This window comes from Oryctolagus cuniculus, chromosome 8, assembly GCF_051225735.1.
Source record: "Oryctolagus cuniculus isolate XC-2025 breed Fujian yellow rabbit chromosome 8, ASM5122573v1, whole genome shotgun sequence".
NCBI lineage: Eukaryota > Metazoa > Chordata > Mammalia > Lagomorpha > Leporidae > Oryctolagus > Oryctolagus cuniculus.
In genome coordinates, this window is record NC_142874.1 from 82,027,643 (window position 1) to 82,040,763 (window position 13,121).

At 44.5% G+C, this 13,121-nt stretch overlaps 1 protein-coding gene across 7 annotated transcripts in view; it reads right to left on the reverse strand.

Moving 5' to 3' along the window:
* Positions 1-13,121, reverse strand: part of ALPK1 (alpha kinase 1) — a 177,325-nt gene that overhangs the window by 20,772 nt on the left and 143,432 nt on the right. For 4 of the 7 annotated variants that reach the window (XR_011378302.2, XM_089302927.1, XM_070047741.2 and 1 more), the window contains 4 exons: positions 10,913-11,111; positions 3,252-3,311; positions 1,075-1,161; positions 264-340 (listed from right to left, as the gene is read on the reverse strand). Coding sequence is in view for 3 of the 7 variants with exons in the window: in XM_089302927.1 (XP_089159053.1) it covers positions 264-340; positions 1,075-1,161; positions 3,252-3,311; positions 10,913-11,111 (423 nt within the window). In the remaining 4 variants the exon portion in view is untranslated. The remainder of the gene's footprint in view (positions 1-263; positions 341-1,074; positions 1,162-3,251; positions 3,312-10,912; positions 11,112-13,121) is intronic. The other 3 variants (XR_016212297.1, XM_089302929.1, XM_089302928.1) reach the window with 1 other exon arrangement.

A 13,121-nucleotide genomic window follows, 5' to 3' on the forward strand; every position in this document is an offset into this window, starting at 1 on the left:
ATAATAAAATACATGAATGGACCAGTAGAAACAAATATATAAATAGACAGTTATGAATGATTATGGAAGCTCTAAATATATGTCAGGACACAAAGATACAGCATGACACAGAGGGAAACTATTATTTGCTTCCGTTCCTAGGACCAGGGAGAATAAATTAAAATAGCACAGATGAACTTGATACATGATAATCTGGTGCTGTAGGGAGCTAATAATCACCCAAGGACAGATATAGGGAAGGAGAGAAAGAAATACTAGACCACCTTTTTATCTGGCTGGGGAAGCGTCATATAGCCTACGATTGAGGCCCATATCAATTCTGCTGCTTCATACCACATCCCTGAAAAAACAAACAAACAAACAAAAGGGTAGGGAAGAAGTTGGGGGAGAAACTGCTAGTCTCTGTTCCTGTGTTAAAAAATACCTTTGAAAACTAATTCAGAAAGAAAATTCATTGTCTCCTGTTGGGAAAACTTGAGGCTTGATAAGGTTGATGCAGCAATCTTTTCCCAACTTGTTTAATAGTTTTCCTATTTCACTGGGAAAGAGGATAATTATGTATTTTCTTTATAGTATGTATTATGTAGAAATAGTTATCTCTACTATTTATAAGATTAATAGTTATCATCTTCTATCAAACTTTTTCAAACTCTTTAGTCTGCACTTCATTAAGGAATAATTTAGTTTTGAAAGTTTGCTTGGAAAGCTCATGGATACTCCAAGGAATGCACAAATTTGGTGTTATGGTGGGTTTAGAGCAAGATGTCACCATACCACATGGGGTCCTACTGAACAGTCAGAAGCTAGACACAATACTGACAACCCTAAGGTTAACAGCCACTGCGTCAAACGATAAATTTCTCTAACAATACTCAGTAGAAAAGCATTTTGTTTTATTAATATTTATAACACTCCTAGGGTATTAAGTGTCATTCTCTTTTTGAGGAGGAAATTAGGGAGAGTGGGAATCAGCAACGTTGAGCCAGCCATGGTAAGTAAGACACCTTTACAGTAAAATCTCACAGCCAGACTTTGGAAATGGGCCTTGGGGGAAGGGATGTCCAATTCTGGTACCTAGCTTTTGCAGAATTTGCCCTCTGATCTGTATACAGACTGACTGCACCAGGATCTTGTCACTTTCACTGCTGTACTGCCAGGTACCTGGAAACAAACAAGAAAAATAGAATTGTGTGGAATTAGCAAAGAGACAGCCTACTCATAGAGAGCTGTTTTCACAAGCACACACAGTACCATTCTTAGAGAGTGTCTCATCTCCATATCTGGAAAAGGACCCAACCTGTGGCCTCCAAGGTGCTGAAGAAACAGAGTCCTGTCTGGCCTCCAACTCTCCTTCATACCGCGTGCTGTCCATGCTGGCTTCCTGTGTGTTCTCTAAATCACCTGCACTTACTCCTACTCCTGCTGGGCACAGACCTTTCCTCTGGCTCCCGAAAGGGCCAGCTCCTCCCAGTTCCAGCTTCAATGCTATTGCCTCAAAGGCCTTCCCCGATTCATTTGCCCACAGTATTACCCCTTGTCTGGTGGTTGCCTTGAGGACGGGCTCAATCCCACCCACCTTTGCATACTGGAGTTGGTGACTCCATACTTGAAGCAATAGATTATGAAAGGATTCATTACTCCCATAATGAGACTTTCTAGGGTGAGCAGGAAAGACAAGCTGGTCCATTTGACTTGAGTGGAGGGTGTGGTGGACAGTTTGGCTTTTATTGCGATTGGGCAGTGGGAACAAGGTAAAGCTTTCCGAGTGTTGGGCTGGGGTGGATTTTTTTTTCTTTTAAATCACTTTGTCTGGTGTGTAGCATAAAGGGCGGAGGAAGGCTGGGACCTGAAAGCTGCCAGGGAGCAAACATCAAAAATAGAGTCACATGCTACATTGCCCTTCCTTGCTCACTCTCTGTCTCATCACCCTCTCTGCTTTTGTCCTGGCTTTTCATCAGAGTATGTGTGCACAGCATGTAGAAGGCAGCAAGTGTAGCCACAAATGGGGGTGTATGGTTACATTTTCCCAAGTGGCTCCTCACTGAAAATATCGGTAAGTTTCAGGGAGCTTGCAACCAGAAGTCCAAGCACATGAAGCTTAAAAGTAGTGAACAATATCTTGTGGGAAATTGTGCTCAACATTTTGGAAAACTGGACTTTCTTTCATGCCTGATTAGATATAGAAAGGCAACCCTTATCAAAATGACTTTTTCTTAACATTCTTGGCATGATAAAATTAATATTCTATACCATATCACTATATAGAGCCATAGCACACTCTCCTACACTCAGAGGCTTTTTGTTTTAAAGGTTTATTTATTTATTTGAAAGGCAGAGTAATTGAGAGAGGGAGAGGGAGAGGGAGAGAGGAAGAGTGAGAGGGAGAGGGAGAGGGAGAGGGAGAGGGAGAGAGGAAGAGGGAGAGGGAGAGGGAGAGAGAGAGAGGAGAGAGGAGAGACAGAGAGAAATCTTCCATCTGTTGGTTCACTTCAAATGGCTACAGTAACCCGGACTGGGTCAGGCCGAGGCCTAGAGCAGGAAGCTTCTTCCAGGTCTCTTATGTGGGTATGGGACCCCTAGAACTTGGGCCATCTTCTGCTGTTTTACCAGGTGCATTAGCAGGAAGCTGGATAGGAAGTGGAACAGCTGGGACTTGAACCAGCACCCAAATAGGATGCTGATGCTGCAGGCTGTGGCTTTAACCCCCCACAGTGTCAGCCCTCACTCAGAGGCTTTCATTCCCAATTTTTTTTTTGACAGGCAGAGTGGACAGTGAGAGAGAGAGACAGAGAGAAAGGTCTTCCTTTTACTGTTGGTTCACACCCCAATGGTGTGAATCAGCACCGCGCTGATACGTAGCCAGGAGCCAGGTGTTTCTCCTGGTCTCCCTTGTAGGTACAGGGCCCAAGCACTTGGGCACTCCCGGGCCACAGCAGAGAGCTGGTCATTCCCATTTTTTAACAATGCTGCTACTGTGCCTTATCTGAGAACCACCAAGTTCCATTCCTTAACACTTACCATCCTCTCCAATGAAACAGGGAACTATTACACCTTATATTTTTGTTCTAAGTTAGAGAAAACAGACACAGAGAAGTGAACCATTGGACCAGAGCCACTTCATTCATCAGAGCTAGCTCCAGCTAGTTTTGGGAACAGTGGATGTAGTGTAACCATCAGGTTTGAAGTTGCTGTGAATGAGCACTTGGAGACGGATGAGGGTAAAGGCCATTGTGCAGTATGGAAGTACCTACCCGTTGCTCCATTGTTGCTTATTAGACTGCTCAGGATATACTCTGCTTTTAAGAGCTTCCCTGGAAAGAAACAACCAAATGTCACATGATTAGTTGTGAACTGTACAAGTACTGCAAGTAGTTCATGCTCTAAGATCAATGCTTTGTAGCAGGCAACATAATTTCTCTAGGAAGCATTCTAGTTGAAACTTAAAAATCAATCATCAGGGAGGGTGCTGTGCTGTAGCAGGTTAAGCCTCCTCCGCGACACCAGCATCTCTTATGGCAATGGTTTAAGTCCCAGTGCTCCACTTCCAATCCAGCTCCCTGCTAATGTACTTGGGAAAGCAGTAGAAGATGGTCCAAGTGCTTGGGCCTCTGCACCCACGTGGGAGACCTGGAAGAAGCTCCTGGCTCCTGGCTTTGTCCTGGCCCAGCCCTGGCCATTGCGATCATTTGGGGAGTGAAACACAGGGTGGAAGACCTCTCTCTCTCTCTCCCCCTTTCTGCTTTTCAAGCAAGTAACTAAATCTTTAAAACATCAATCATCTATCACAGATAAAACTGAAGAGGAAAGATGCAGTTTTTAGGAGTTGGTAAGGTAAGGTGGAAGTTGTATAGCTTTCTAATGCGTACTGTACAGCAGTGTCTCCTCTCTGTAAAAGCTCCATCTCCAGAGGTAAAACAGAGTTGCCTATGAACAGAACTATCTGCAGCATTGTCCCAAAGGGATTTGGGGGTAGGGGTTGGAGGAGGGTTCTTTCTAACATTTTTCACATACTTGGTTACTACCACTTAGGATGGGGCCTAATCTATGGTCAGCTGTTTTCCCTATGTGGCAAACTCAGTAATTCATTATTTTAATCATCTCTCTAAACCTCTAAGCCCCACAGGATCTGGCTCCTGGGACTTCTTTGACAACATTTCCAACTATTTTTTCCTCTTCCTCAGCCCCCCCCCCCCCTTCAGTCAGAGTGGCCTCTTCACAGTCCTTTGAACCTGCCAGGCTTGTTCCCACATCAGGATCTTTGTACTTAAAATTATTTCAGCCTTGAGTTCTTTTATCCCAAATATGTCCAAAGTTTACATTGTTCTTCATGCCATGTTGCTGTTTACCAAGACACACAGACATGCATCTTATCTGTGGAAGACCCAAGGAGCTCATAGCAATATCTTTCTCCCAGTGAGGTCTTTCGCAGTGTGACTTTGCCACTCCTCCATCTAGAGTGAAATCTAGAGGCTAGCATTTGACCTAGTAGTTGAGGTAGCTGCATCCTACACAGGATTATCTGAGTTCAGCCCCCAACTCTGGCTCTCCACTCTAGTTTCCTGCTAATGCAGGCCCTGGGATGAGGTGGTGCTAGCTCAAGTAGTTTGGTTTCTATCACCCACATGGGAGACCTGGACTTGATTCCTATTTCCTAGCTCTATCTCTGGCCCAGCTCTGGCTGTTGCAGGCATTTGGGGTATGAATCAACAGGTGGTAGCTCTCTTTCTCTTTTTATTTTCTTTCTCCATGAAATGAAATGAAACAAGTGGAATCTGGAGTTTATTTTTCCTCTCCTTTAGCCAGAACTAACACTGTTGCTGGTACCAGCAGACTGTGGTAGAAGTGACAGTGTGTATGTTTCTAGTCTAGGTTCTGAGAGCTTCAGAACTTCTCCATTCACATCCTAGATTCTAGGCCAATGCTGTGAGAAAGGCAAAGCAGCCACCTAAGAGGAGAACTGAGGTCCTCACCTGATGGTCCCTGCTGAGGGCTTAGCTGAAAGCCAACACCAGAGGCCTGCTGGGAGAATGAGATCATTTTGGATTTTCTAGTTGTCCCACTTTTCCAGCTGACATTACTACAAAATTATAAGGCATAATAGGGGCCGGCACTGTGGTGTAATGGGTAAAACTGCCACCTGCAGTGCCGGTATCCCATATGGGTGCAGTTCAAGATCTGGCTGCTCCATTTCCAATCCAGCTCTCTGCTATGGTCTGGGAAAGCAGTAGCAGATGGCCCAAGTCCTTGGGCTCCTGTACCCATGTGGGAGACCCAGAAGAAGCTCCTGGCTCCTGGCTAGTTTAGAGCCAACTCCAATATGGGAATAATTGGGGAGGAACCAGAGGATGGAAGACCTCTCTGTCTCTGTCTCTTTCTCTCTGCCTCTCTTCTCTCTGTATAACTCTTTCAAATAAATAAATAAATAAATGTTTTTTAAAAAGGACATAATAAATTATTTTTAAGTTATTAAAAAGTTTTTTAAAAAGGACATAATAATTATTTTTAAGTGTGAAGCGGCTTGTAACAGAGGAGCACATAACAGAAATCAGGCACTTGAAATTGGAGAACCACTGCTACAGAAACTTAGTGACTGCACGAGTGCTCAGGAGACTGAAAGGCAGTGAAGAAATTGTTACTGGAAATTGGAGGAAAGTAATACACATTGTACAAGGGCATTTCAAATAGTTCCTGGGAAAGGAAATAAAAGATAAATGTGTCTGAGCGCAAATATTTTTTGAAATGTATGCATATTTTTCTCATAATATGCATTTTCATGAACTTCTTGAATATTCCTTGTATGCATAGATTTCAAAATTTTTTGTGCCAAAAATAAATGTACATTTAAATTCAGTTTTCACAAATATTTCCAAGCACCTTGATATTGTGGTTGAAAGTTGGGCAATATGGTCTCCAGAAATCATGTGGAATTATAGGAAAAATAACCAATGAACTTGCCTATGTAGCTAAGGGATGCCCAGGATATTGCTGGAAGTACCAACAGGACCTTTTAGTTACCTAGGGAAAAGTAGAGAAACAGAGATGAAAGGAGTGAATTACTTTATCTTTTAAAGCAGGATTTAGAGGAGAGCATTGCATGGAAGGCCCAGAATAGTCTCATGAGGCAGTAAGACAATCTCAAAATAAACCAAAAACTGGAAGCAAAAGTTAAATTCAGGGCACTGTTAGGAAAATGTGGCCTCAGGTTCAAGATCAATTCAAAGGTGTGGCTGTAAGACTCTTTGTTAAGACCTCACACCTTCCTGCCTAACCAGGCAAATGAGCTCCTAAGGGTGCTATTCAATGTTACCCTTTTTAAAAAAGATTTATTTATTTGAAAGTCAGAGAGAGAGAGAGAGAGAGAGAGAGAGAAATAAGAGAGCTCTTCCATCCACTGGTTCACTCCCCAAATGGCCTCAATGGCCAAAGCTGGGCTGATCTGAAGCCAGGAGCCTGGAGCTTCTTCCAGGTCTCCCACATGAGTGCAGGAGCCCAAGGACTTGGGCCATCTTCTGCTGCTTTTCTCAAGCACATTAGTAGGAAGCTGGATCAGAAGTGGAGCAACCGGAACTTGAACCAGTGCTCATATGGGATGCCAGCATTGCAGGTCATGGCTTAACCTGCTACACCACAGCACTGGCTCCCCCATTGCCCCATGATTGGCAGAGCTCAAAGTGGAACTCAGAGATAATTACAGGCATTGTCTAACTTAATTACATCAAAGAGCTATCAAGTGTTCTGATGGGATTACATCATCTTGTTCTCAGAAGATCAAAGATCATCCAAAATGAAGAGACTTGTGAAAATCCAACTTTCTGTGGGCATGAAGTAGGCTGAGATATTTTGCTAAAAAATGTCTAATAAAAAAAAAAAAACAGAATGACTCAGAGAACAAGTCCAATAGATTAAGAGAATCACTCTCAAAGAGAAGAGATGAGCCCTAAACAAGGAACATTCTCTGTCCATGGAGGAGGAAGACTTGGGATATATGGCTGGCTGCACTTCAATTAGCATGGATGCAATGACTCCTTTAGAACAAAAGTGCCTTCGGAAGTCATCTTTGCATTGCATACTGCTTGTGTCGGAGGGTAGATAACTTGTCTTCTAGTTCATTAGTCTCTATGGCAGAAGCAACATCTGAGAAGACTTATCAGTTCTCAGACCTGATTCAGAGGATGAGACCCTTTTATGGGATGACAGGGGAGTAAAAGTATCTGTGTGTGGCAAGGATGTGAATTGTTGTGACCAGAACTTGAACAATGATTAAATTGTTTTCTTAGGGACCGGAGCTGTGGCACAGCGGGTTAAAGCCCTGGCCTGAAGTGCCAGCATCCCATATGGGCGCCGGTTCTAGTCCTGGCTTCTCCTCTTTCGGTCTAGCTCTCTGCTATGGCCTGGGAAAGCAGTAGAAGATGGCCCAAGTCCTTGAGCCCCTGCACCCACGTGGAAGACCTGGAAGAAGCTATTAGCTCCTGGCTTTGGATCGGCACAGCTCCGGTTGTTATGGCCATCTGGGGGAGTAAATCGGGATGGAAGACCTCTATTTATGTCTATACCTCTCTCTATAACTCTGTCTTCCAAATAAATAAAAATAAATCTTTAAAAAAATAAATTGTTTTCTTAGGCTACTAAGTTTTGGGGTGGTTTGTTTTTGAATCAAATAGTAGCTAAAACAGGGGCACCTCCACCCCACACCCTTAACTTTCTCTGCCCTATTTTTGGCAGAGATCCTTGGCATTTACTGCCGTAAGAACTAACTATGAGATGAGCATCTCTAATACAAAAATCCAAAATGTTCCAAAATCTAAAGCTTTGTAAATGCCGGCATAATGTCACAAGTGGAAAAGTCCACATTTGACCTTATGTGATGAGTTGCAGTCAGAATGCAGGTGCATGAGTTGCAGTCAAAATGCAGGTGCATGAAATATATTGCATGAAATTACCTGCAGCCCATGTGGATAAGGTGTCTACGATACAGAAATGGATTTGGGTTTACAGTTTGTTCCACACCCAAGCAATCTCATTATGTAAATACAAATTTTTCCAAAACTCCAAAAAATCTGAAATCTGAAATACTTCTAGTCCCAAGCATTTTGGGTGTAGGATACTTAACTTCTGTGCATATGACACATGTACTTATTGCTTATCTTCTCCAGTAGAATGTAAAATATAAGGCAGTAGGTTTCTTTTTCCATTTTGTCCACTTCTCTGTCCCACGAACCTCTGACACTAATTGGCACATAGAAGATACTCAATAAAGAGTTGTCATTCATCCAAATAAACAAGTGAGTTGTGCCAAGGGCTGTGCTAAGAGTTGGAGATGCGGTGATGAATCAAACACAGCCCTGTCTTCGAGATAATGATAATAAGAGCTAACATTATTATTGCTCCAAATTATATGAAGTGAATCTTAGACCTGGCAACCTCTGAAGGGCTGCATCTGTGGGGTGTTACAGGCGGAGTTACAGAGAGACAGAGACAGAGACAGAGACAGAGGCAGAGAGAGAGAGAGAGAGAGAGAGAGAGAGAGAGAGCTTTCATCTGCTGGTTCATTGCCCAGATGGCGGCAACTGCCGAAGCTGTGCTGATCCAAAGCCGGGAGCTCCTTCCAGGTCTCCCACACATCACCCCAAGTTTTGGAACATACCTGCACTCTTACTGGCTGGTTTTTGTTTGGGAATGGCTTCAGCTACTCCAAAACTTCATCAAAATTTAAACGTTCAATGGTTCCCATAAAAGGCAATGCACAGGGGGACAATACGGCATGAGTGAAGAAGATGGTGGGCCGATCCAAAGCCAGGAGCCTGGAGCTTCTTCCGGGTCTCCCACAGGGGCCCAAGGACTTGGGCCATCTTCCACTGCTTTCCCAGGCCCTAGCAGAGAGTTGAATCAGAAGTGGAGCAGCCAGGTCTCAAACCGGTGTCCATATGGAATGCAGGCACTGCAGGTGGCGGCTTAATCTGCTATGCCACAGTGCCAGCCCCAAGCAGGTCTTTTTTTATTTAAATAATCAATTGCCTCTGACATCTCACCATGTTGAATGCTTGGTCCTTTGGAATGGGTGAAGACTAGAAAGTGCTGGATCAAAGAGGGTGATGGTGAGACTATGCTGGCCTCTCTTGTTATCTGTATGCCTTTTCCTCAACCTTAGAATACAGCCCCTCATTTCTCCTCTCCAAGAGAGCCACCTCTCCTGTACTTCTTTCCTCACCCCTACTCTTACCTCCTACTTACACTCCTGCCTTACCCCATCTATGACCCCTGCCCCATTCTCTCTGAGACACTCAGTGTAGGCGAGGGCTCCAGAGATGTTTGGGAGCAGAGATTTTACATATAAAAGATTGCTCTCTGCGACTGTGCTCCTCTTCATGTGGAACAGCCAACCTCAACTCTTTGGTAACGAGATCCAGGGCCTTTATCTTAGACATATGACAACAGCTAAGTAGCCTACTGTCCATGATGGCAGGAGGGCCTACTCCTTACCAGGAGAAAAAACGCCATGAGAAACACGAGAGACACAAAACAAAACCAAGCAACCAGCCAAAGGAAACCTGAAAGATGAGTTGGGCTGTGTTAAGAAAGAGCTAAGCTGTGACGACACCTGCTTATCCTGTGAGCTCAGCTCCATGCCACACCACAGCGATCCTGTATGTCACAAACCATGCCACACTGACTCTGCTCCAAATTCTATTGCTGAGAGCTGATATTAGAATCTGCCTGGCCATGCCAGCTCTCACCATTCTGTCTCCCCGCCCCTTGCCTCCTACGCTCTGCTCACGTGTCATTCCATCCAATACAATCAGAAGGAACCTCAGTTGTTAGTTTTCACTCCTCAGTTGTTAGTTTCCACTCCGGTTCCAAGCATTATAAACGCTATTAGAGTCATCTAAAAAAAAGCGGGCTTTTCCCAGGTTCAAGTCTGTCTCCCTACAGCTACTCTAGAAAAGCAAACAAGGAGGCGCAGCCACAATTGCCACAAGTGAATGAGCATGGGCTTTTGAAACGTGAGCCTCCCAAAGCCCGGTTCTCCAGGCCCTTTCATCTCTGTGCCTCTCTGCATTCAGCGATTGTCCTAGTTAGTGCAGTCCGCAGAGCTCCTTTTCAAAGGAGATGAAGAAAGGAGATCCCCACCCGCTTAAAGACCAGAATTATTCAAATAACAGCAAGGACTAAACCCAATCAACACACGAGCCAAGCCGAGCCAGGCCTGCTTCGGGAAGAGGGAACTTGCCCTCCCTTTGCATTTTTGGGTCTTCCACTGTTGGGAATGAGAATAGCAGGGTACACTTCTCGAAAACTAACGGTTATCCGTCCTTTAAAGAATCCCAGAATTCCCGGGAAGCGGACTTCGCTGTAATACAGAACAGACCCCGCTCCCCTCCAGCCCCCTGCCACACCACGTCTTAACTCGAATGTCAGCCTCATTTTTCCTTTCACTCAAAGTGACAGGAAAAGGGGGTGGGGAAGAGACTTTAAGACCTAATCAGGTACTGTACCGGTGTTCAGAGTGATGAAAAAACCCCTCAAATTACTGCAGTGGGGTTGTCAGCTCCATTGTGCGCTTAGTCAAGTGGCCTTTGCAAAGGAGACAGGAGAGCGAGGAGAAAATAGTAGAATTCTAATCTGCTTTTTAAAAGCTCTTGCTCCGAAGTATAGCAATTCAGATGCCCCTGTTTGAAAGCAGCAGGACTGATTTGTGAGAAGACAAAAGCTCCAATTAGTATTTTCCACACCCTTTCACAATTTTCTCTCCTGCCTTTGGCTCTGAAACCCTTTATGCCAGGGCCTTTGTGCGGGCGAAGAGGCGGGTGGAAGGGCGCGGGGGCGGGGATCCCGGGCGCGGCGAGCTGGCACGCGGGGCCGGGTGCCCGCGGCCTTCCCGCCCAGGGCAGGCCCCCACGCGGAGGGAGCTTACCTGAGTTGACGGAGATTCGGGCTCTGCGAATAACCACCTGCGGGGCGATGGGCGTGGTGGGCTGCAACCTGTGCAGGCCTTTGGCGACCTGCAGCAGCTTCCCGGAGACGTCCAGCCCATACAGGAAGCGGTCGGTGAGGAACACGATGGCCGAGGCGGTGGCACAGTCCCGGGCTAGGATGGAGGCGCGCAGGGCCGCCTGCAGCAACAGGCAGACAGCACCGTGAGCCGAGCAGGGTGCTGGCAGGCCCAGCACCCTCCTCTGGCTTTTAGGTATTTGCAGTCCAAGAGCCCCACCAAGCCTATAGCTAGCAGGAGAAATGTGCTTTATTAGGTGACTAAGGCAAAGGAAAAAAAATAGGAAAAGCCCTAGGAAAAGTCCAAATCAGTTGTGGGATAAAATATTATTTCCTTCCTCCTGTCTTCCCCATTCCATTTCTAAAAGTATACAAGGGTTAAGTGCCCATTTCTTGTGCTTAAAAGTTCCAACGTGAAAGCTTACAGGGTGAAATTCAAAGCACCCATAGTTTCCCTATTCCTTATCTTTTTCTTCCCTTTCTTACCCCAATTTTATTCCCATTCACCTACATGATGGTTTGGGATCCGTCCTTTCACAACCTCTTCTATCCTTTTATCTATATGGGGAGTCTTCAATATTTGATGGAAAATGCATATATCGGAAAACTTATGCATGGCTTTCAAAAATTTTTACATCAGAGTAACACTATCTTTGACTTCCGTTTGTCTTCAATTTTGAAGTACCTTTAGACTTAGACAGGAATTGACTCCTTGCCTTGCTTTGCCTTCTCCCAGCCTTCGTTGAGTCCCCTCTCTGTTTCTCTCTCCCTCTCCTCTCTCTCTTCCCCTCTCCTTTTTCCTCTCTTTCCCTCTCTCTCCCTTTCTCATAACTGAGATCACGCTAGATGTATTGTTCTGATGCTTTCTTCTTTCACTCTTCATTACATCTAGGAGAATTCTCCACCCCAGTCTATAACATGTGCTTCACTTGTTAACTACGCTTTAATTAAGAAATACAGGATTTTAGATAGCATTCTAAATTAGTTTAATCATGTTCAGTTGATGAATAAAAGAAGAGAAAGAATAACACAGGCACAAAATGGAAGTTTAACACAAAGAGTGAGAAACATAAAAACAAGACAACTTTTTATGCAACAAATCATCAGCTTTTGTCTGTGAGACCTTGGTTCTACCATACAGCTAGCAGTTCAAGTGAACTTATTACCCAACAGCATTTTCCTCATATGCTTACCTGAATGAAGCAGGCTCATGCACAGATGAAGCCTAGAAAGTGTTGTAAGCATCGCCCCTTTTCCTACCACCACATCACCACACTACGCACTGCTTGCTTCACCACATGACCTACGATATTATGTACGTAAGTGTGTAAGTACTGGGCAAAATGATGCCAGGCAGTGCTGTGCTTTATATGCATGAATTCTCTCAGTCCTCCCAGCAATTCTGAGAGGCAGGTTCTATTACTATCCCCATTTTGCAGAAGGGAAACCTGAGACTCAGAGGCATTAAGGGAAGTGCCCTAGGTCACAGGACCTGCGACTGACAGCAAGGGCTGAAGTGCAGGAGATCCAGGCTCAGACGCTTCATGCTCACACCCCTTGTTACTATCCTGAATGAGGAGAGCTTCAGGAGCGGGAAATCAGTGACCTGATGCTCATAGCTACGCCAGCCAACACCATGCATGCTATCAGTGTTGCGGCACTAACTGATCTAAATGTGGTTTAACTTAGCAAACTCAAAACAGGAGACCTACGTTCTCAGTGAGAGCCAGTAGTTTCTGCTTTTCAAAATCTGCATGGAACAGCTCTTTCAGCGTTTCAGTGAGATACTTACATATCTCTAAGAGAGCTTGACCTAAACTTTTACATGTCACCCATTCCAGGATTCTGCCTATGGTATTCATTCGCATGATTTGATTTCTGGCTTATATTTTTTAATTCTTTTGTTATTTGGTCATCTACAGCATTGGATATTTAACATAAGATTTACATTTACAGTGTTCTTGAAAGAGGTAACACCTACCAATGGCCCTTCTCTTTGCAAACTGATGCTTTCTTAACTTGTTCAGACTTCTATTTACACTATCAACATGTTCACTAAGTAAGAAAACTTGCATCTGGGTTAATATTTTTGTTCTAAATCAATCTTTGTTCTTAGTGCAACAGAGGGAAAC